This window comes from Brachyistius frenatus, unplaced genomic scaffold (genome assembly GCF_029030835.1).
Source record: "Brachyistius frenatus isolate BFR_SWC_R1_liver_20210118 unplaced genomic scaffold, ASM2903083v1 Contig_5, whole genome shotgun sequence".
NCBI lineage: Eukaryota > Metazoa > Chordata > Actinopteri > Embiotocidae > Brachyistius > Brachyistius frenatus.
In genome coordinates, this window is record NW_027210604.1 from 3,707,459 (window position 1) to 3,731,959 (window position 24,501).

The 24,501-nt window shown below is 44.8% G+C and overlaps 1 protein-coding gene across 7 annotated transcripts in view; it reads right to left on the reverse strand.

The window, feature by feature from the left end:
- Positions 1-335: 335 nt before the first annotated feature.
- LOC138631948 (rap guanine nucleotide exchange factor 6-like) overlaps positions 336-24,501 on the reverse strand; it is a 128,739-nt gene continuing 104,573 nt past the window's right edge. For 3 of the 7 annotated variants that reach the window (XM_069717175.1, XM_069717158.1, XM_069717198.1), the window contains 14 exons: positions 20,515-20,755; positions 17,074-17,241; positions 16,669-16,884; positions 14,905-15,116; positions 14,137-14,260; positions 12,945-12,968; positions 11,110-11,330; positions 10,104-10,277; positions 9,508-9,654; positions 9,153-9,272; positions 7,204-7,465; positions 4,578-5,125; positions 3,128-3,484; positions 336-2,082 (listed from right to left, as the gene is read on the reverse strand). In XM_069717175.1, the coding sequence (XP_069573276.1) occupies positions 2,060-2,082; positions 3,128-3,484; positions 4,578-5,125; positions 7,204-7,465; positions 9,153-9,272; positions 9,508-9,654; positions 10,104-10,277; positions 11,110-11,330; positions 12,945-12,968; positions 14,137-14,260; positions 14,905-15,116; positions 16,669-16,884; positions 17,074-17,241; positions 20,515-20,755 (2,837 nt within the window). In that variant the 3' untranslated portion in view covers positions 336-2,059. Of the gene's footprint in view, positions 2,083-3,127; positions 3,485-4,577; positions 5,126-7,203; positions 7,466-9,152; positions 9,273-9,507; positions 9,655-10,103; positions 10,278-11,109; positions 11,331-12,944; positions 12,969-14,136; positions 14,261-14,904; positions 15,117-16,668; positions 16,885-17,073; positions 17,242-20,510; positions 20,756-24,501 lie in introns of those variants that run through there. The other 4 variants (XM_069717191.1, XM_069717184.1, XM_069717166.1 and 1 more) reach the window with 2 other exon arrangements.

Consider the following 24,501-nt stretch of genomic DNA (forward strand, 5'->3'; position numbering starts at 1 on the left):
ATTCATATATATGCCATGTATATATTAGCGATCGATCATTTCAAGTCTTTCTGTGGCAAAAAAAAAACAACAACAACATCAACAAAAACAAGACACGAGAAACATCACGGAGACAAACGGCAGAGGGAGGAGAACGTCTCATTCCAGTTACATCCCGGCCGGACTGCGGAACAAAACACAAATCAAACACGCTTTCCGTTTGAATAATGTACAAATTTTGCTTCCGTTTTTCAATACAAATAAAACAATTTTCAAGCACGTCCTTTAAATAGTCTACAAAATATACTATGGACATGGAAAGGAAGATGCGAGGCAGGCGTTCAAATATCTGCTGATTTGTTGTTTTGCTTGTTCTTTTTTTTTTTTTTTTTTTTTTTAAATAAGAGGCAGAAAATCGGGAGACGAGAGAGGTACGCTGTGAGCACATGGTCAACGTTGATGCTGCGTCTGCATATTCCTGCTGCGTTATAAACAAATTTACAAGAACCTGGAGCGTTCTACTTTTAACATTTCAGCTTGTAATTCCATAGACAACTAGTCTAATAAACACTGTAAACAAAAGCATCGGTGTAAACACTGTACTTTGTCTTTACGCACACCAACTAACGTTTTGGTGCGCGTGCGTGCGTGCGTGCGTGCGTGCGTGTGTGTGTGCGTGCGTGCGTGTGTATAATGCATGCGCATTGTGTGACCACACAGTGCTAATTTATCGTTTTATTACAGCTGCTGCGTTAAAACAACAACACGCGTTTTACTCTACGGGAAGCAGCGAAGCATTTGTTCTTCAGCTCATTAAAAAAAAAAAAAAAAAAAAAAACAAGTTACAATACAGTTTTTATAGAACATCCAGGAGGCAGCATGCCGCTAAAGTACCTCACGTCAGACTGAACGAGCAATAAGAGAGGTGGGTGGGTCGGCGGTGGAGAGCGCGACGCGTAGACACCGAAAACTGCCTGAGAGACGCTGTTTGTCCTTTTTTTTTTTTGTTGTTTTTCTTCTATAAAGCTCGGAAAAGAACAATAAGTGCTGAGCACGAAACAGATTGGCTTCCTGTTGCTTTGGGAGGTTCATTTTTCTCCTCCTCCTCCTCCGCCTGGAGGCGGGGTGGGGCTTTCCTGACCTCTGACGAGGTCAAAGGTCAAAGTATTCTAGCTGTATTATTTTTTTCTTCTTCTATTTTTTTGGGAGAGATCTGGTGCATGTAAATTTATGTCATCAGTGCCAGGGTTTAAAAGAGGCCCTTAAAAAAGAAAATCTTAATTGTTTTTTTTTTTTCTTGTTTCTTATACACCTACATTCATCTTCTTTCGAGCTGACGACAAAACTGCAAACATCACAACAAAACAACAAATACAAAATTAAAAAAAAAAAAAATCCCCACACGAGGTCAATACTAGACTTGTGTCTGCAGATTTCTGTCCCTTTGTCTGCTCTTCTTCTCTATTCTAATATTAAAACTTCGCAAAGCTCAGAGATGCAACTGAAAAGAAGGAAAAAAAATAACCACTGTACACAAAAATAAAATAGAACAAAATCACTGTACAACAGCTTAAATTGTAAAATCAAAGAGAGCTTGGAGCGCAAAATGGAGGTACATGGCGGTCTGTTTCCAAGGAGGCTGACTTCTTCTCATGCGGCATCGTTATTGTCACTCTTTCCTTCTTTTGCAATCGTCTACGTCCGTTCACTGCGATACGATTCCATCACACCGCCTGCTTTGAGTTATTAAAAAGTATCTAAAATCGTTTCTTCTTTGTTTTGTGAAATGGGTTTTTTAAAAAAGAGGAGTGTGTTGGAGGACAGAGGTCACGTGACCCCGCTGCTCACTGTTCAGGGTTACGGCCTGTGGCGACGTCACACGGTGAGGGAGGAGGAGGGGGGTGGGGGTTGTGGGCGGGGCTTGGAGAATGTGCTCTGACACGTGATGATCGCAGGCCGCTCGCTCAGTCCGAAGCCTGCCTGATCAACACAACTTGGTCCGTGTGTGTGTGTGTGTGTGTGTGTGTGTGTGCACGTGTGTGTGTGTGTGTGTGTGTGTGCGAGGGTGAGGTCGCTGTCTTTACACCGCTGACACCTGTTCATCTGGAACAGAGAAAAGAGAGGACAACAATTGGCACCAAGTCTGCATCTTTTAATGACTAAAATTCTTCTTTTTTTTTTTTTGTATATATATTTGTAATGCAGTTTCATATCCGTTTCATCATCGCACCAAATTATACTGAAATTATGATGGAAAGCCAGAAGGAACAAAACAGCCTGGAGTTAGTTATATCATATTTTGTTCTGCATTTTTTTTTTTTTTTTTTTTTACAGTGTAAAACAATAAACCCTGATAATATTATCAATAATTCATGCGACCGGGACACAGAAGAGGCAGAAAACGGATGGATACGCAAACAACCTATTGATCATTAGGAGACGATAAGCCTTTGGTTGACAGTGTTCTGATGGTGCAGACTGAAACTCCAATAAAGGGGTTAAATAGGCCCAATCCGCGGTTCCAACGATCCTGTCTTTAGTTGATAAAACATACCGCATAAATCCTGCATTCAGATAACAAGGATTTTAAATCTGCCCCCAGCAAAAAAAAAAAAGAAAATATGTATGACTTTTAATACCTTCTAGAGCCATATTTTAAAGAAAGAAACTAATTAAATAATTTTCTAGGCCTGCACACACTCTCAAATTTTTATTTTCACTAATATCGTATGTTTCTTAAACAGTTTTTTTTTTTTGCCGAATAAAAACGGCTGAAGCTGTGTTGCATTTGCAAGGTCAAACATGAAGGACACGTTGACGGTTTTCAGTAATTAAAGACATGTTTCTATTTTCTTTGTCTTCTTTTCCATGGGTCTTCAAATTGAGCAGATAATATGAATCATATCACAGTCACACATACGAATGTGCCTTTGACTTGTTCATCTTCACTGGAGTCACCGGCTATTAGAAAAACGGTGAGATTTTGTTTCATCAAAAATTCTTCAATTTTCTGTCTTCATACATTTTTTGCAAGTTTGCGATCATTCTTTGATTGGAAGAATAAACGCCTTCACTCTGCACGCTGCCATATAAACAAACTGCTATTTAAGGGAACCAACAGCGCGCGCTAACGCCGGCGGGGACGTACCATCCTCACTGTCAGCCAGATCCTGCGGTGGGAGGCAGATGCTGGGCGGTCTGGAGTGGCCCTGCGCGGAGCCGGCTGTCCGGGCGTCTTGGTGTTGGAGGTGAAGGTTACCGGCAAGCCGCCGCGCCTCGGCCAGACCGCCAGCGGCTCCGGGGCTCTGCAGGAGTTTGCTTCTCTGCAGGGCCACGCTGTAGTCCGGAGGTCTGAGGTGAGGAGGCCTGGGGAGGAGACCTCCTGGCCCACCTACTACTCCGTCTGTGAGGCCGAGATCCCCCAGAGCCAGACCCTGGTAGCCTGGAGGGGTGGGAGGGGGAGCTCGGTAACGCTCATCCTTGGCGGGGGAGGTGACACAGTACACTGGATGGATGTAGGTGCCGATCAAAAAGAAAAAGGAGGGATGGAGATGTAGGAGGGGGAAGGGAGTGAGGAAGTGATGGGGAAGGTGCCAGGAGAGGGAGGTGCGTGTGGGGGGGGGGGGGGGAGAGTTGAGTGAAAAGGGAAGAAACAAAAAGAAAATAATGGAAAAAAAATCAAATCAATGTGTTGTTCCACTAACACAACAGGCGACTGTGCATGCAACAAAACGTGTCCAAAATTAAAAGGAAAATATACAACCGATGAGATGGATGGCTGCAGCGGATACAGACAGAACTACAGTTGCAACTAATAATTCTTCTTATCATCCATTAATCTTACAAGTATTTAAAAGATGAATCGATTAATCGCTCGGTTCTTAAATCATCGGAAAATAGAAAAATAACGCCCGGCATTTTCTGATCCAACAGTCCAAAAACCTAATTTACAGCAATATGAAACAGAGGAGCAGCGAATTGTCCCATTTGATGTGATGCGGGCAGAGAATGACTCATTTCAACGATTAATCGATCATCAAATTCACTTTCTGTTCATCCACTGGTTAAAATGCTTCTGCAGCGGACGCGACACCGTCCTGACTCCTCCTCTACAAACTCTGGGTAAACCGACTCAAAAGTTTTGTCGTCACACTGCACGGTCTTAAAGTTTATCACGAAACTACAGCGGGAGAGTCAAAAGACAAATTTACACTCTTGGCTAAAGAGTTTGTTCCGTAACTCCTGTCAGATGGAGAACCAACAGCGACAACCTGGAGATCTGTTTGGGATCTGGGAGCAAAGATGTGAGAAATGCCAAAGTGCAGTATTTCTATGACACCAGCAAAAAGCTGCAGTAATTCACAGACAACCACAGCAGACTTAACTTCACTAACGGGAATTTGAATACGAAGAACGGGCGGCCGTCTTGATATTCAGCTCCAAGAGAGATTATAAGCCTGCTGTTTGCTGGGAAAGCCAATTTACCACTTTAACTATCTCGACAGACGCTCGCGCACACGCACGAAGCGACAGAGTTGACCTCCGTCACTGCCACACTTGTGCTTACAGGGAATCGAACTCGCAACCTGACCCCTCACCTATCAGGCCCTTCTCTGTGCTTGATGTCACCGTTTTGTAGGCGGGATCTGTGCTTTGCCCTCCTTCCTCGTTGGCCGGCGAGGAGGGGTGCTCCGAGGTGTTTCGCCGCTTTATCGTCCCGTAATTGCCCTCGTAGGTGTCCGACAGCGAGCTGGACGACGCCCAGCTCTGCCGCGACTGATTGGACAAGTCTGAGCTGGAGTCTCTGGAGTGGTGCCTGGCGCCGTCCTCGTTCGCCCACGCCGGACCGGCGGCCTCGACCTCGGCTATCGGCCTGCTCAGCTGCGTGTGCTTGAAGCCGCCCAGGTGCGTGTGCGGGAGGGAGAGCGGGTGGCCGTGGATGCCGTGGTCCCAGGGCCGGCAGGAGGAGGCGGGGAGGCTCTGGAAGGAGTCGTGGGAGTTGGAGGAGCAGGACGTCCAGCTGCCGCGGCCGCTGTCGGCCACAGAGTCCAGGGAGGTGTGGTCAGGGGTCAGCTCCTCCGTGGAGATGGAGGAGGTGAAGGTGGAGGCTCGCGTTACGTATCCTCGGGCCAACGATGCAGAGCTACTGTAAAAAAAATAAAAAAAAAAATTTGAAATGAGATTTTAAACTGCAGCACAGTGACAGAAAAATTATGCAAAATATTAAAGTTGAATTATGCGTGCTGTCTGCCGTGAATAATATTATCTGTTTTATGATCAGGTTTTTAGAGAACATTATAACTACTGTATTATATCCAGGTGTCAGACATCTGGATATATCTTTATTTGCTTATTTGAAATCTGAACGTGCACGACAATGTAGCATAGGAACAGATATCCAGATATCTGATCACTTCCTGAACACATCAGGCGTGAAGGTGCGTCATCGACTCAAGTAATGATCGAGTTTGTCAGTTAAAAAAAAAAAAAAAAAGAAGATGATACACAAACTCCTGGTGACGTACGGGCAGAGGCTAAAGTAGGGAGAGGTGAGTCCGACTGAACTGACGATGAAGAGAGAAGAGGGAAGAAGAAGAAGAAGAAGAAGAAGAAGAAGAAGAAGAAGAAGAAGAAGAAGAAGAAGAAGAAGAAGAGGTTCAATAACTATAAAACACTGTTGGTTGGAGGACATACGGGTCAGAGAGTCGCCAACAAAACACTAACAAGAGAAGACGAGAGAAAATAGGATGAATTTCAATGTTACACAACTTTTTCATGTTCCTGCTGTGTCACCTGTGAAATATGGTCACTGTCAAACCTTCAGCCAATCGCGTTTACGCCTCCTCGGTACACGCGCTCCTCACAAAATCACAAAACAAAACCTTGACAGCGTGATGGATCACAACGTCTGGATTAAAAAAAAAAAAAATTATACTTGAAGAAAAGTTTGTCCTCCTCGGCCGCTTTTTTTTTTTTTTTTTTTTTTAATAAACCAGCGGTTTGATTCACTGACACGGTTTTACTGGACAAACAAGTCACTCAATGAAACCGAGCCATATTTCATAAAACAGGCCGGTGTTATACGGCGAGGCTGCCGAGGTAATATAATGAAGGAGAAGGAGATGGGTTATTGCGTCGGGCGATATTTAAAGTCTGCTCTTTATGAGACAGAACGGCCTGATCATGAAGGAGCAATAAACAAACAGCAGCCGGTAAAAAAAAAAAAAAAAAAAAAAAAAAAAAACTGCGTTGTTTACTCAGTCAGATTAAAAAGCCGCCTGCGTGAAAACCGATATGTCGTTAACGGAGGAGGAGGAGGGGGAGGAGGAGGAGGAGAGAGAGAGGAGGGCAGTAAATGTGGGATACTAATAAAAACCCGCTGCGTTTTACGACTTCCTGTTCTCTGAGTTTTAATGAGGGGAGGACGTAATTGGAATCCAGCCGGGAGAGGAAATGGAAAGGTAGCAGACGGTGTGTGCGGGGTGGCGGACACAAGGTTTGTGATGACACTATACGTTCGCGTCTTGGTGGTTTCGAGGTTTGCTGAGTCGCAGCTGAGAACCGAAAATATCTGCCGTCAGGAACCTGGACCACAAACGGAGAATGTTTGATATATTTTCAAACGTCCTTCAGACGAGTTGAGCCGCTGTCAAGGTTTGTCTTCTGTTGTCACGCCGTCTGTTGACTTACGGCAAATGACTTCATTTGCCAAGGCCCGGGGGTGATGTAACAGGGATCCAGATGGAATAAACAATCAGTGTTTGTCGAAGAGAGCTTTTATACACCACAAAATATTTGTTGTCGTATAATCTAATGTTATCAAGCTGGTTAAGCCCCATTTGAAAAAGCTTTATTTCTCTAAAGCAGAGGTCTTCAACAGGGGGTCCGTGACCCCTAGGGGGTCCGTGGTAGGTACTGCAGGGGGTCGTGACATTTTTGGTTGATTAGACAATTTTTCACATGATTTTTATATCCCCCCCCCACACACACAAATTTAAATACTTTCCTTTAAATACACATTAACATGAATCCAACATATTGTAGCGAATGGATAAATGGGAGGCAGGAGATGTTATCTTTCAGTCAGAAATGCCCACATTCAGCGACACGCAGGAGTTCTGTCAATATGACTTTCAAAATACAAGCACTTAAGAATCCTGATGTTCGATGCTCTCTTCTGGACTTTAATGAATTAACCAGACCGATCAGATGAACTGAACTTGCCTTGTGCTGGGCTGGTTGTAATCCGCGTTTAAGTGCGCGTGCGTCGCTGCCGTGCTCTCGGCGACCGCAGCAGATGTTGGAGCAGTAGATGTCGCAGGAATAGTGGCAGTAGTCGTACACGTCCTGGTGCCGCTGTTGCATCGGTCTTCGGGCCCCGGAGCCGGCACCGAGTCCACCGAACAGATACTGGAGCGGGACGAGATCTCACTGTGGCTCGAGTCCGACAGGTTGTCCGCTTTACCGGCCGGCAGGAGGGTGTAACCTGGACAGAGGAGCATTTCAGATGTTGAATATGCGAAGGTGACGTAAAAGGCAGATAATTGTACAGAATAAAAAATGTGAAGGACGGAAAGCGAAAGAGAAGACTGGCAGCGTTCGACTGAAGCAGCAGCATGAATGTAGGTCATTTTACTCTGTCTGCGTGGCAATGATGGTTATAGTGGCTAAACCGCAGCAGTGCTGGTGTACCAACAGCCCACAGGTCATCTCTGTTGTACAATAACTGCACTTCAAATCACCGTGCTCCATGAAGATGACAAAACCTAAAACAAATCCAGACTAATTTGCAATCACGAGGAGACGACCCAAAGTTTGACGCAACTTCGAATCAGTCTGAAACGTACACGACTGTCCGTTAGCATTTACACGGGACAGCAGGTGGTTTTGAGAACCGAGGCCAACGTCCCTACAGAGACACTGAACTGTGTTGAAATGACTGTGAAACACACTGTCGGGGTCACAGTTTCAACTTTATGTGACAAAAACTTGCAGAACAAAATCAACTGTGACCGCAGGCGAACATGAACATGAAATCCTGCATTACACGGAAGAACGTCACACACCACAACCTACACTCATCAACAATGACATGAAATGTGAAAGTGCATTTGAAAACGAATTCAGAAAAGAATGTGTCGTGGTGACAAAAGATCCTTCATTTTGTGATGAAAATGTTAAGTTGAATATGACTCCGGCTTTGACGGTGACATATTTCGCTACATTTGGCTCCTCAGTGAAGTTGCAACACTTACATATATATATATATATATTTTTTTTACTGTTATGCTGATGAACAAACAAAAAAAAAAAAGTTGGGAGACCTCAGAGAACACACTGATATGTTTTTTTCTGTCTGATGTTACTGCCTCGTGTGCTTCTTCTTTATCTGCGCCACATCATCTCCCTTCAAATATTCAGTGAGAACTCACATTTCTGTGACTCGCGGAGGATTTGAGGCGACTGTATCTCGAGCAACACTTACTTTAGTGCTTCAAAAAAAAAATGAAATGAGTTTTCATCAGTTTGAGAAGCTAAGTCTGGCGAGGAATTCTTATCAATACCACCGTCCTCCCTAACTTCACTCTGTCAGACAGTCTTCCTCCTGCTGCGTTTGTCTCTGCACAGCCAGATGAAGGGGTTGGGGCTGACCGACCTCTTGCCTCTCTGCTCTGCCTGTTCTTGTGTCTCACTCTGAGGTGAGGAGGGTTCACTCTCTCCCGTTCCCTCCCCGCTGTTCACACGTGGCCTGACTACCACTGGCCTCTCTCTGGACTGACTCCTCTCCCTCAGTATCCTGAATGGTGACATCAGCCTGGTCCTGATGGGCGACTCTGGAGGTTTGGGTCTCACAAACTGGGGCTTGGAAAGAGGTGATAGACTCATGAGCTCCAATCTGGGAGGAGACCCAGTGTGGACCTCTGGATGCGTCCCTGTCCATCTCTGTGCTGGGCTTCCTGCTCTTTCCCTCAGTACCGTTTTCCCTGCATCTGTCTTTGCACCCTGGTCGTTCTGCTGCCCGGCTCGTCCTCGTCTTTGCTCTGAAGGAAACGGGCCTCTCTGAACCGCCTCATCCTGCGTCCTCTCCTCCTGCTCCTTCTCTCTCTCCCTGCTTCTGTCTCGGCTGTGCTGCCTGGTCATCAGTGCGATCCTCTTGTGGAGGAGAGCCCCACCTATGCCGTAGCTGCGCAGGCTGACAGTGCCGGCCTTCGTGCTGGCGTCGCTGGTCAGCGATGACGAGGATCCCGACAAGTTCATGTGGTTGGAGTTGTGGGATTTGGCCACGCCTCCCACTGGCAGAGAAAACGAAAGTCGAAGGGAGGGATGAAACAACAGGGTGGTTGGAGAGTTACAAGGTGTCTCAAAAAAAGTATATATATGAAAACATTATTAACCGTAAAATGAGGTGTCGACTCTGAATAACTCGGGAAGATTATTAGAGCTTCACTACTCAAGTCAACTCTTTATCTATCGGATAAAAAAATTTAAAAAAAACGCAGGGTGAAAAGCACAGTTCCTGTTGCAGACCTTTGCGTGGGGAGCCCTGAGGCGACACCGTGGGGCTGGAGTGAAGCGAGGAGATGGTGGAGACGGTGTCGTCAGAAGGTCTCTTTGTGCTCCACTCCTCTGATGAGTTCACTGGAGGCTTCTTCACCACCTGGGGAGAGCTGGAGTCTGAAGAGAAAAAAGAGAGAGAGAGAGAGAGAGAGAGAGAGAGAGGAGAAAAACGTGAGTTCAGAAAAGGTAACTAACCTGTAATACACAGAACAGGAAAACAAAAATCTTTTGTCACACAAATGATTGTGAATACTGTGGCTCAACTTTTATGCTGATTTTAGGTATAGCCTTCCTAACAGATTTTGTTTTAAGAAGCAGTTTGTAGGATTTAGTGGCATCTAGTGGTGAGGCTACCTAATGTAGTTAATCACCATTTTGCTGTTGTTTAACACTCAATCAATGATAATCAATGATCAACTCCACACAACACGCGGAGGGATGTACAATACAAACAGATGTAGAAAATGGGAAGATTACAACGACATACAATGAATTTCTGACTAGAAAAGAGCATTAAGAAGTAAAGCACAGCTCGACATAAATGAGTATGATGGTGATTAACTCACTCAGTATACCGATGTCCTTGGCAGTGCTCTTCTTACGTAGCGGGTTCAGCGGGACTTGGACCTGGAGGACTTGTGACACCCTGTTCTGTGTTTTTCCCGAAGGCAGAGTCGATCGCAGAGACACTGGAGACATGTCCGACTTGGTGGATCGCCTCTCACTCAAGTTCTTAGACACTGCAACCGCAGGAAGGAGACGGAAAATGGATTAAAGAGGGATGCTGGAAATGACAAACACTTCCTAGACACATCTTTACGGGCTCTTTGTTTGAACTTTTCAAAATCTACTCCACTAAATATGATTTTTTTTTTTTTTAATTGGATTATGTTTTTCATTCATCTTGAGACTTGGATCTGAACAGATACTACAGTAGATTTGTCTTAAAGAGAACAAAAGCAACAAAAGTTTCCCTTTAGCATTATGACATTCTGTTGTCACACAAAGTGTGTGGTAAATTTAAAGATTTTCCACTTCTACGTTTCCTTTAACCTCAAAGAAAAAAAATGAATATTGCGTGCTTGCTTTGTTCTACAGAGAATTTGAAGGGCACATCACAGCGGTGGTGTCTGTCAACTGATCAATCAATTCCCAACTGTAATTTCCTGCAGGACATTTGCAAACACACTAGGTGGCAGCGCAAGCCAGAAATACAAATCAGATCAGCTCTCACCCAGTGAAAAACACTTTTTATATTAAAAAAAACAATGTATTCAATTTCATTAATCCTCTATATCAAGCATTACATGTCAAACATTTAAATTAAAGACGTAATTACTTCAATAATTACAAACGTGTCTTATAAATTGAATGTTAGAGAATATGTTACTTGTTCTTCAGTTTTCAGTTTCTTAACAGGCTCATGTGCATGCGGAACTTGTACAGTGCTATAATAGTGTATAACAGGTAAGGAGCAAAGGTGTTGACTTAAGTCGTACAAATATATAACCAATTAAGCTACTTATTTAAAAGAACAGATTCAGTCGGTGAAGCGGCTTGTGTGTTACTTACATGTGTTGTAAGACGGCTCGCACTGCAGCGACATGATCTGGTGCTTCTCCTCGTCCGTCTCCACCGTCAGGTTGGAGAGGTACTGCTTCACCTTTCGGGCCATCTGAGCGTCCTCGTACAGCTTCTTGGCGTTCAGAAGGGAGCTGCGACGCACTCGCTTCTTATGAGCGCCGCCCTGCACGTCCAGCATGTTGGAGTTGGTGCTGCCCTGACTCAGAGACCTGATGAGAAGAAGAGTGGAGGAGGAAGAGTGGAGGCAGAAGAATAGTCAGGACAGAGAGGAAGAGGAGGCGAAAGGAAATGCGATGAAGTAAGAAGAGCCAGACGGACGATGGGATGCGTGTGGAATTAAAAGAGGTTACAGAAACGGTGAATTGCGTTGAAGAAGATGAAGCAGCGGAGAAGAGAATAAATAAAAGAAGATGAAGGAGGGAAGACGAAATGCACGTAGAAATACAAAGACGGGAAAACAAAAAAAAAAGGCAGATTGAGAGAGAAAAGGGAAGAACGGTAAACAACAATCAGTACCGTACACAGTAAAACAGCAACTTTCGTATCAAAAAGCGCCTCTGCTACAAAAATCTGTTCACTTGTCTGCGAGCCGGAGCAGAGCATTTTAAAACAGGACCATGCAACTGGGAGGGAGGCAGCACTCCCTGGTGTGCCATGCTATCACAGTACAGAACAGCAGAACATTCTGTCTGATGGAGGCAAAAAGGGTTAGAGGGGGAGTATGGGGGCGGGGGGCGGGGGGGAGGGGCGGGCAAAAGATGCACAGTATTCGATATGGGGAATATTATGGCGGGATGCACATATGAACAAACACCAGAACCTGAGTCAGATAGTATCTGCAAATACTTGCCACAGTTTGTTTTAACCTGCCTATATTTGACAGGGTTCAATCACATTACATGAGCTTCAGGAGTTTGCCCGTCCGTCACGGAATTGCGGCTGTTCAAATTTTGAGGACTTCTTCTTCTCTGTTGGCTTGAAAAGTTGAAAAGTGCATTTCAAAGCTGTTCACTTCCATTTCCATCACACACGGCAGACTTCGCAGGCAGGCAGGCAGGCAGGCTGCTTTCTGAACTGCTGTCAGGTTTACAAGTGAACTTTTAACCCCATCTTTTCAAGCCAACTTGGGCAAGAAGTCTGAAAAAAAAAATCTGCAAATTTGACGGCAAATAAGGCAACGCCACCTGCTTATGAAGAACCTGATATGACCAGAAGATCCAGAAGAGGCTAAATGGCTTCTTTTTTTCTTTTTTTTTACTCATTTACCTGAAATATATTCTATTAGATTACATTTTTACATTCTATGCAGCCTCTTTGGGACCGTTTCGTCTGTAAAGTTGTGCTATCTTACGTTCCAATTCTTTTTCTCCTTTGGCCCAGAAAAGAACGATATTTTATCGAATGGTGTTCATGTTTGTGATCGTGTTAGAAGCTGTACTAACAGTAAATGCCGCACAGTCTTTATCACTATCTGTCCCTGTGAAGGTCTTCAGAGCCACTTGGTAAAAACAAACACTTAGTATTGTTGGAAGCTACTATATGACTCAAACATACAGTCTCATGAACAGGGCGGACAATTAATGGGTCAATGATGGACTTTGGTATGTTTCATGTGAATGGAGCACTGCAAATGGAAGGGGTTAAACACACAGCAGCACAGGCAGACACACATGTACACTCAGGTAAAGTCAGGAGGGGGGAGGGAGGGGAAGGGCGGGGGGAACACATGCAGATCTTAATGGCGGTGGGGATGCAGGGGTGGATTAAATTTCTGCTGGTCCAGACCGAAAACAGGATGAAACCGGTCACCAGGACAAACTTACCCTAAACTCTTCCACCTCTTCTTCCTGCAAGCAAGAGGCGTGAAGATTGAAGCGTGACTTAGAGACAAGTTCAAGGGTCGGGGGGGAAGGGGGTGGGGACAGGGGGGGGGACAGGAGACAAGACTATGTAGAGGTCATGCCACCACAAACAAACAGGAAATGATTGGAGATGGGAGGACACCAGACATAGGACATCTCCCCATATCAACCTAAAGAGTGTGTGTCGTGGCCTCGTGTCGCTACGCTGAGGATTTCTATGTGTGTAACTTAAGTCATCTTGTGAGCATCTTCTCCGAGGTCTTGGGTTTGTAGTTTGAAGGGAGTGCCTGCAGGGGGCAGTCATGCACTGAAGCAGTGACAGACTGTGATAAACACACACAGACTGAGTGATGCCAACTACACACTGCGGCTGGCATCAATTCCACCTCCAGTTCCAGTCGATCCATGCCCCGTGTCCTCGGGCGGTTACATTCCAGCACAGGAACGCAATCGAAAGACCACGGGGGCCACGAATCGGACAGGAAGTGAACGGGAATTGATCGAACCAGACCTTGAGTGTGCGCCCGATCCCGTAGGTGGAGGATCGAGGTTGGCCGGTGGAGGTATGGGTGTAGTTGTTCCCTTTTTGCCAACATTTGTTTTTCGAAGTTTTTTAAAACCTAGAATCTGCTTTGCGAAACTGGAGTTTCTGCATTCTCTTTCTGAGAAGAGTCCGTTTTTGCTGCAGTCTGACTGAAGGGGAACAAGAAGAGCCGGTTTCAAAGATGCCCAATGGATTTTTTTGTTTTATCACTTGCAAAACCACAAACTGTGTGAAAATGATTTAGCTGATCCATTAACAGTAAATTACCAAAAGATTATGCAAAGAAACTAATCATTGTGTCCTCTGATGATTTCTGAGCCTCAAAAATTCACTTGCATGTACCCCTGAACAACATTTTCATTACACTCATGTATGGAGTAATTGGGCTGATAAAAAAAAAAAGACCGATTTTCCATTTTGCTACAAACTTAAAGCTTCAAAAACAATTTGATTGATACAATCACACAAATCTACACATACGGGCTTTTCATTTCACTGGTGACTTAAAAGAGCTTCAGTGAGCCTGTATTTGGGAAACTGGCTCCAACAGCAGCGGTACATCTTGGGAAGAAAAAGGTTATTAGGAGTAGTTGTGTCAGAACAACCAACCTCTGTCTGAACATGAGGGCAGGATCCATGTTGGCGGAGGTCATCCGCACCACATGTCGGATCTCCTTGGCGATCATCCTCAGCTTCTCGAAGTTCACGAGGCCGTCAACACTGGAGTCGTTGCCTGGGCGCGCAAACACAAGCAGAACCACACACACAGATGCAAGCACAAATATGAAGTGTGAAGTCAGCTGTCAACATTGTAATGGATGTAAATTATTCACATTTTTTTGGGGGGGGGGGACATTTGCAACATGCTATTTCTGGCAATATTTCTAAGTCAAATCTTCAAAGTGAAAATGTCTTTATTCTGGTCTCTTTCGTGTCATTCCTCCGGCAGATCAAAGTCACGTCTTTCTTTCATTCTCAGTCGCGCTGGGCAATTTGAGAAATTTTTTTTTTTGCAACCTGCACAATTAAACATGCTTTCTGTTTCATTCCTCATACGGCCTCAAGTCGTCTTCTTTTTTTTCTTTTCTTTTTTTTTTTTTTTTAAGAATAAAGCCCTTAAGCAGAAGTCTGTTTGGGTAGTTTTGACCTGACTCTGTGGTATGTTAACAAGGCGAAATGGGGAAGCCTTTAGCAGAAGTAAACCTCCTGAGTGGGCCTCAAATTATGCCCAGAGGAACTAGAGGACATTCAACATGAACAGAATGAAATGTCAACCTAAAAAAAAAAAAAAAAAAGGTCTTTAGGGTTTTTAAGCCCCCTTGAGACAGGACGACGTCTGAGTGGATAATTTGAGGGAGAAGAAAAAAGGTCTTCTACCTTCGTGTAAGAAGGTGAGGTCCTTCTTGATCACCGGGAACAGCGGGATGATGGGCGGCTGCATGCTCTGGCTGCTCAGCACGTTGCGGTACTTGGCCATGTTCCTGGAAGGGTCGAAGACGTCCTGCAGGTCCCCGAACAGCTTCTCGTACTTGCTGGGCAATTTCTCCCACGAGCTCCGCAGTCGAGCCACCGGTGCCAAGTTCAGCCCGCTGCGTCGGAGAGGAACGAGGGTGCAAAGGAGGACGGCGGGAAGGGAGGCAGGGAGGCAGAGATAAATAGGTTGTGGTGGGAAGAAGAAGGAAGGGGAGGGGTAGCGGGGGGAAATGAGGGAACAGGTGAATGGAAACAAGGGTAAAGAAGAAAGGAGCCTAGTTTTAGTGTCATTTGCACCATTCCTACTTTTTGAGCTAACCAAGTCCAGTGAATGAGGTCCTCCTTTTCCAGAGCAGAAAAGCCCTTGACGCAAAGTCAGTTCTGAGCAGACTCATTCAGACAGCTGATAATTATGACTGGCGCTGCATTTATTTCTGCTCCCTTCCTTTCATTATCTTGCTGGTTACTGTCCTGTCCTTTCCAAAACCTTTCTGTTTCTTTGCAGTAGCTTATCGTAAAGGTTTGCTTTCCAACCCGCTTTGGTTGGCTTGGCTTGCTCTTTATTTCTCTGCCCGGCCTCTCTATCACGTTCCCTTTTCACTAGTTTCGACACACACACACACACACACACACACACACACACACACACACACACACACACACTAACTCAGCAGCAGCCGCACCCCCGTCACCAGGCAGGTTATGCATCACAGAGCCATATGCGCGAAGACGTCCCGCTGTGAGCAGGAGTGTAACGGGACACGGAGGTCAGACACTTCTGCTCTGAAGTGCCTTTTACAGCAGCAAACAGATGTTCGACATACTGCTGAGCTCCGTATAGTGCAAGTCCAGACTGGAAGTGGACACGGGTGCTGTCTGACATAACAAGTGGACAGTTTTTTTCCTGCTGTGTGAGAGAGAGAGACACTCTCATGTATCCCCTGGTGAGTTTTTTTTATTTTTTTATTTCACTTTATTAATCCCCGAGGGGAAATTTTGTTGCTACAGCAGGGGGGCTCTCGGGGGGGGGGAGCTGCTGCAACAGGCTGCCACTAGCGCGGCGCCAGGTAACCTGACCTGAGGTGCATGTTTTTGGATGATGGGAGGAAGCCGGAGAACCCGGAGAGAACCCACGCAAGCACAGGGAGAACATGCAAACTCCGCACAGAAAGGCCCAGGACTGGATTCGAAGCCGGAACCTTTTTGCTGTGAGGCGACAATGCTAACCACCGTGCCCCCCAGTTCAAGAGAAGAGAAGGTTGTACAGCAAATGTATGTGATCAATTCAATTAATCCAAATATATTCCATATGCAGTAAAACATCTCGCAGCTCCACAGCTTCGTACATTGATATTTAAAATGTTGCTGCAGAAATGGGTGTCATCCCTTATAGCAGAACCACATTTACACCCTCAGCCAAACCACACAGGCCAGAGGGACTCAGCGATCGCAACAAACAATAAGTGTAACTGTTGCTGAGGGACTCTTATTTTAAATGCTGTAAGGCTGCAGAGGCAGGCTGGTTGTCCTGAGGATGGGGGGGGAATGAAAAGCAGCCGCCCAAGCTCATTTGGCACAAATGCTGTCAGAGGAGACGAAGCGAGTGCTGGCCGTCTTCACACAATAAGAATCCTGTCGACAGATGAGTGAAACAATGAGTCGTCGCACCTGATAATAGCGAACATGGAGTTGAAGTTCTTGCACTCTCTGCAGTGCAGGGCGATCTTGATGAAGTGTTTGATGGTCTTCATCCTCTTCAGGGCGTTGGGCTCCTTCAGGATCTCCGTGGCGACCCAGAAGGTCTCCTGGTTTATCACCTCTTCAAACTGTTTCAGGTTGCCGCTTCCCACAGAGGAGTCGAGTTTAAACAAGTCGTCCACGTACCTGAGAACCAAGAAATCGAAGTTAAGAAATAGTGTACAACAATAGAAACAGTATACCACCAAAGAAATACCAACATCCTGTGATGCTCAACACACCATCCGGTAGTTACATTTTCTCTTATTTTCCAAACTGCCAAATGAGTCATTAGGATGATGGGAAGATGCTGAAATAAAATCCTAAACCACGTACTCTGTGGACTCGATGTTCCTGAAGAGTTCAAAGTCTCTCATGGAGAGCTGGGCAGCGACCTCCATGGTGCTGAGTTGCAGCAGCGTGATCTGACTCTCTCTGAGGAGGTCCTGGGCGTCCTCATCCGAACACAGCGTCTCCGTCTCCATGTTGTTCTTCAGGTAGTACCTGCCGGTGAAGAGAACAGGTGTGGAGAGGACAAGACGGGGCACGTGGGGTTTTATTATTTACTATAAATATTGTCTCGGTGTGGAGTCGAACAAATGATGTCACGGCACGGCAGGATGAACGCAGAAGTCTCTTACGTCCCAGACTTCTCTAGCCATGATGCCGCAGAAGCCCCATGAGTATTAACAACAAAACCGACAATAATTACAAAGAGATCAGGATATGCAGGATGTAGAATACTTTGAAGGTGATATCATCTCCGTGTATTTTTAGCACAGCAGGAACTAGATCTGCAGTCTCCTCAGATGCTTTAATAAAAGCTGCAGAGGCAGACAGGTGGGTGGACAAGATCCCGTTTTTTTTTTTCCCAGTCCACTATAGCTTACTGCACACATAAACAAACCCTGATAAATCTCTTGAATGTTCCTCTCACTCACATTTCATTTTAAACACGCACATTTTCTGTCCCCAACTTTAGATTAGTTACAGGAAAAGGCAAAACTACTCCGATACGAATGGAACTGGTGGATTATAGCCATATTTTACCTTCGGGTAAAGACTGAGAGAGACAGAACGAGAGAGAGGTGACAGGTGCCGAGTGAGGAAAAGAAGAGACTTTTCTCCATAGCTTGAAATCCAAAAGGTTTCTGGGAGAGCCTTCAGCAGCAGGCCATCTCTCTTATCTCTTTCTGCGATTCGATATTTATAAATCGCGCGCACCACCCTTAAACTCTAATGGAGCTGTAATTTGGTCATCCAGGAATGAGCTTTATAGGCCTCCAGAGTTGGCAACCCTCAGGGGTGAAGTGTTGGCATAGAATAGATGGAACTCTAAATTGCCCTCCATTACTGTGCCAGAAGAGCAGCGACAGGGATCAAGCCGATTTTTACATTTAGTATAAAGACATATTTTACATTCAGGAACAGATGGCGACATTTTTGATAGCTTAAAAAGCAGAATTGAAGACTTAAAAAGTTATATTTACATATATAGATATAGATATAGGGCATTTTAGAACTTTTTGAGAATCTGCAAATGCTGAAAAAGTAGACGACGGGATAACAACGACGGAACTTCTGTAACTCCTTCAAAACAGGAAGCGAAGGGAGGAGAGAAGAGGAAAGAGGAGACGAGAAAAGAGAGGGAGACAAGACGACGGAAGAAAGAGGCGAGGGAAGGAGATAAAAGGTGACGAGAAAAGTAGTTATGAAGAGACAATGAGACGAGAAGAAGAAAGGATACAGGAAGAGAGAAGAGGAGGAGACGAGGAGAGGAGTCTAAATTAATGATGGACAAAGTGGTGCCAAATAGAACCGGGCGAAGCGAAGTCACTGGAACCAAGCCACTGTAAATGGCCGTTGGTGGTGTATGTGGGAGTGTGTATGTGGGAGTGTGTATCCGTCTGCGCGCCGGGCTTCGGATCCCCTCACTGCATCTCTATGTATTTTGGCAGTTTGAACAAGGCCGGCTATTGGCTCGGCCTGCCCCCTCCTAGGGCCTTCTGTCAATCACCAACTGCGGAGCGGGAGAGACAGCAGGGCAGAGATTTTCCTTCTGCTGCTCCCGATACATACGACTACTGCGAACTGTGCTGGATACACTCTGCAAGTACATCCTGCCGACAGGGCACAATGTATGTGTATACATGTCGAAAATACGGCCAAACATGACACTGATTATAAACCATAAATATAAACTACTATAGGATATAAAATGGAGAGAAAAGTAAGGAAATAATATGTGTTTGGTCCATACCTCTACATGAGCGTGTGTGCATCCTGTTTCCATTTGTCTAGGTTTTGTAAATGCATTATTTGAAAGTCTGAGATGCGTGCCTGTGTGTTGGACGGTGATTGTCTGCATCTAAATCTTTGTATGTGTCTGCCATGTGAGTGCGCGTATGAATAATTCCAGGCGTGCCATGCTGTCTGCAGAGGCCTCCGCCCCTGTCAGAGGATGAAAAATTCATGCTAACCTAGTTGGGAGGGGACCGATGAGGGACCTCGGGAGACGAGGAGAGAGGGAGAAAACCGAAGGGGTGGGGAGGGAAGAGAACGACGGAGGACTCATTTTAAGGCTGACTTTTACGGCTGCAGTCCAATTATCCTTCATGTTCTCCTAACTTTCATCTTAAAAGTGAAATGCGTCTGGCATCGAGAAGAGGAACAGCGACTTTCAAACCGGGAGACATCTAAAAGAAGAAAATACACCGAAGCAAAAGAATGAAATCGTACAATCAAATAAAGGCTAAGTGTCGACTTAAGTAATGCTGAAACTTCCTTTTGTGTCCACAACAAAGTTCAAATGTCTTCGTTCAAACAGAAGCTGCTGTTTCAGAATGAAACTGACTCTGACTGGACTCCTTTAGAAAATCACCGCAGTTCACTGTAACCTGCTTTTAATGAGACAAACTGCAGCTTGTTTTTCTGCTCAGAGGAGCAACTACAAATATTTCCCAGCACTTTTAATGGGTAACGCAACTTCATTTATCATTCCATTGAACTAGGACATCGTTTCTGACTTCTGTTCCTCAGCAGCTGGAGTCCTGCTGGTTTCCATTCGAGCCACGCAGCCAGACAATGCAAGGCGAATTAACTACATCACCGAATAGTGCCCTGCACACCCAGGAGCAGGACTGAGAACCACTGCTTAAGAAGAATTTAATCGATATATATACGCACTGTACATGATCAACTTTCAAGCAGATGGCAGTGAGTCTGGAGCCGCTGTGATTTTTCCTGATTTGGGAAAGATGTAGTACAGAGCTGCAAATCTATTTAGGGGATAAAACTCTCGAGAATTTGAACGAGATACTGAAAGCTGTGTTCGTGTTTGTAATTTCAACCGGCCGAGAAATAATCTGAACAGAGAAAAGGAGGTAAAGTCCCTCATGTCTCGGGGTTCTGGGCTTCTTGTCCGGCCGCTTCGGGTCATGGCTTTGGTTAAGTCATTCAGGTCTATATAAATTCTCAAATCCTTTGTTCCACTTCTAGCTGCTCTCTGTCCAAGCTTCCCCACAGCGGCTCAGATGTAAGTACGCATCCATGCCATTTTCCCTGACCTTGAAATGTTGTGGCTTCCTGCTTTATTCAAGTATTCTTGTTTGGTGTCTTGTGTACTTTTAAGTTGACAGAAACACTCGGTCTGCCACAACTGGCCTCACTTTGGAGAAGCTGCTGACCATCCATCATCTTAACGCCTCTTAAAATGCATTCTGATGAACTTTTTAAGTCAACCAGGTATTCGATTTGTGTAATGTTTGCGTTTCCTACCTGCCGTTGAGCTGAATCCGATCAGCCAGTTTAGAGAGCTGGTCCGGCAGGCGGCGCTGTTTTATCACTCCCTCCGGGCTGACTGACACCTCGCACAGGGAATAGGTTTCAGGCGCTGCCAGGAGGCCGAACTCATGGACAGTGTGGGCGACGACATCCTTGGCAGTAGTGTCCTTACTGATGATGATGTAGCAGCTCTGCTGGTCGGCCTTGAACACCCGAATGACCTGGTCAGGGATGTCTGAGAGGAAAGAGGAGAGCGGTCAGGGACTCGTCAGGGTCGGATGAGCTGAAGGTAAAAGTATGAGACAAATGCCAATAATGCAATAAACAAACTAAATGTAATGAAGCCTCTGGCACAGAGGCAGTAACTCGTAGCTATTTTTGTACCAATAATGTGGTCGTTATAAAAAGTGGGCTGTGCGCTGATTGCGGGAAGACTTTATTAATGATTTCCATATTTAATTTTCATTATTTTATCATCAATAGCTTTGAATTGAAAAGACTTCTGTCCTGTACTACTGAAGCTTCTTTGGTGTAAAAAAAAAAATGGACAAACAGTCCATTTAATTCAGTAAATGAATTCAGTCTTCACGTGAAGCCAATTTGATAAGTACTTGCATGCTGATGCCAAACAACAGCTATATACATGCTTATATATATATATATAATTCTATAAGAGCATTTAACAATAGCAACACAGACAGGAGAACACATATACAAGTTACACACGCGTACAAACACACTGAGTGGATAGTCAGTGACACTGGGGATATTTTTTTCCCAAACAACTGGATCACTGATGTCACAGATTACTCATCTTTCACAGTAAACGTAAACATTTAGAGTTCAAATCTGAGCAAGGTAGATAAACAAGGACAAATGCACCCAGACAGGATGAGGGAAAACATGCATGCATGCAAGAAGATGCAACACTCTCACTCCTCAGCACGCATGTGGGCTTCATGAGCAACCAGCCCGTCGTTAAACGTGGGATTCTTCCACACATTCATCCCGAACGGTCCCTGAATTCACTTCTTCTTCTCATGTGCCGCAATTGCAGGTTTGTTTTGAACACCATATAATAATTATATTCAAGCTCAAATTTGTGTGTATTTCTTGCACCTTTTTACTGTTTGCACATGGAATGAGAGGAACACACGTAAGGTACAACACAGCCACAAACCCAGCACCGTTTTATAAAGATGAAGGTGTGCGTCATAATTTTTGTTCTTCATGCAATAATGAGTCACTTAAATCTAAATTATTTAGCAAACCATCTCATTAACGTTCCATTTAAAAGCTCTCAATGCAAAATCAAGCCACATCATCTCTCACAATGAGTCTGTTATTTCACGTTGGGTGACATAAGGCTTTGTTTAATTTAGGCCAAAACAAATGGTGGTGGCGAGTGCAGACGATTCCCGGGGCTGCTGATGCTGGAGCAGCTGCACATGACATACACGGTGCGATGCGTGTTAAATAATGGAGACGTTCCCCCTGAGTGAAATACTGCATTAAAGATCCCCGTGTTTGAGTAAGGAAGAGGGTACGGCCCATTAGCCACAGGCAGCCGAAGAGCTTTAAAAGAAAGAGTGAGTTATAAACGCTGCGCAGCGACAAGCGGAGAGAGGGGGGAGTCCAGGCAACCAGATGAAGCTGTCATACAGCTGCGATGTGTGCGTGTGTGTGCGCGTGTGTGTGTGTGTGTGTGTGTGTGTGTGTGTGTGTGTGTGTGTGTGTGTGTGTGTGTGCGTGTGTGTTCACATTTTGTATGTGGTTTAGTTCGGTCACGTGTGGCTGCAAAAGGCTGGAAATGTTTTGAGAACATGAAGAGAAGGTGACATCCAGAACAAAATAATAATAATAAAAGGTTAGGTATTCAGGACTTTGTTCCAGTGTATGTTCATGCAAGTGCACGCACACAGATACACACACGCACGCGCACCACTTCTTTTTTAATAAGCAGAAACATGTTAAGACACAAAGTCATTACCTTCAGTCTTATTAACATGGATCTCTGATCTATCTGGGACTGCGTGTGTGTGTGTGTGCGTGTGTGTGTGTGTGTGTGTGTGTGTGTGTGTGTGTGTGTTTAGTTGACAATAGCTTGGGCACCTTTATTATCATCATTACAGCAGCAGCAACACAATGAGCACAAACAAACTGCTGAAGGCAAAGCCAATAACAATATTGTTAAAGTGAATGTTGATAATCAATCACCTCTGCTTGTATAAGGTGCTGCATTTGTGTGTGTGTGTGTGTGTGTGCAGGGGATTCAGAGCGAGTCACTTGTATTACCTAATGTGATTTTGTGGTGGTGGGGTTGGTTACATTTTGTTTTCTCTTTGCAAGTAAAATGGATGTGCCATTTTCAGATGGATGCATAAATACTTTTTTTTTTTCACTATTTTTCTATGTATATATGCACCCAAATGCTTTTTAATTTCTCCCTGCTGACTTTGTGTATCGTACATTATTACATATTTCCTTAAAAGGATACTCAGACTGATGTTTTCTGTAACTTTACATGACATTTAACATGATTTGTATAGCTTAAATGCATATTTACAGTTTGTTTTATTTACTCCTTGATTGATTTCAAAGAAAACAATCACCTCTTTGATTGATTTCAAAGAAAACAATCCGATTTTTTTTTTTTTTTGGCTTTGTTTGATGTGTTTTTTTTCGTTTGTATTTGCTGGTTCCTAGAATGAGGCCTTATTGATGTTTTGATGTTGGCGGCCTTTCTTGGAGATGAATAACCTCTTTATGGACTGTGAGCTTATTGATTTCACTCCCATGAAATATACACTTTGCAAGTCAAGTGAAATGATTACTGACTTTTATGCTGAAGATGGAGACACGCACAAAAAAGAATCAAAGACTGCATCGGAGTTTTAAGTGCAGCGTTCCCTCCTCCCTGTGAGCTGCGGCAGTCGAATTCGAATGGAGCCTCTCTGTTTGCGTGCAGCGGGTTGACTGGAAGCTAAATGCTTTGTGTCTCATTAGCTGTGATTTGTGATTGGAGTGTGGGAAGCCCTCAGATAAATAGCTGGCTATCATATCCAGGATGGGGGGGGGGGGGGGGGCTAATCATGTTTAATCCTCTGGATGAGCTGCGACCTGACCTACACACACACACAGGATGACAATCGCTGCCCACCCGACCACACAGCCAATCAATTATCGTCTTTAATAAAGCTTCATTCATTTTCATCAACACCAGAGAATTTATTCATGGACTGAAGCCAAAGTAGATGACTACACTGAGAGAAAAGAAAAAAAAAAAAAAAAAAAAGAAAAAAAAAAAAAGGAGGCTTCATGGTTTTTTGCAAACACAGCAGTAAGAGAGGCTACACACTTCCCACAAGCCTCCCCCTCCCCCTCCTCGTCTCCCTCCTTTCTACGGCGTGCCAAAGATTTTCCCAGTCACTCCATCATACAGTCGGAAGGCATAAATCACATGTGAAAGCAGCCAGAGCAGAGGAGGGCTGGGAGTGATGGCTCGAGGTCCAGAGAGGAGAGCGCAGTGGAGGAGCATGGGGTGAAATACCAGAGCTCGAATAAAGAAAATCCAATGAAAAAATGATTAGAAGGGATGTTTAATTCCTGAACGGGACTTAAACCAACAATGAATCTATCCTGCCAAGTATCGTCTCTGACAGTTTGCATGCCTCTTTGGGGTAAAAGTCAGGTTTTACCCAATAACTGTGAAGAACACACAGTAAATTTGCACGAGGTGGCACATTCGTTCGTGTTCATTTTCATCCTTACGGCTACACGGGCGTGTCGGCGTCTACGTTTCGAGTGGTGAAAACCGACGGCAATGTTTTTTTATTCTGACATCAATAGGTTCTCACAAGACCAGATGACAAGTGGAAGAAGTATGAACACACGACAAACCCACAATCTGAAGGATGCAGTTCATGGATGCAGAGATGCAAAGATTAGTGGGGGGCGGCGGGGGGGGGGGGGGGCGGCAGG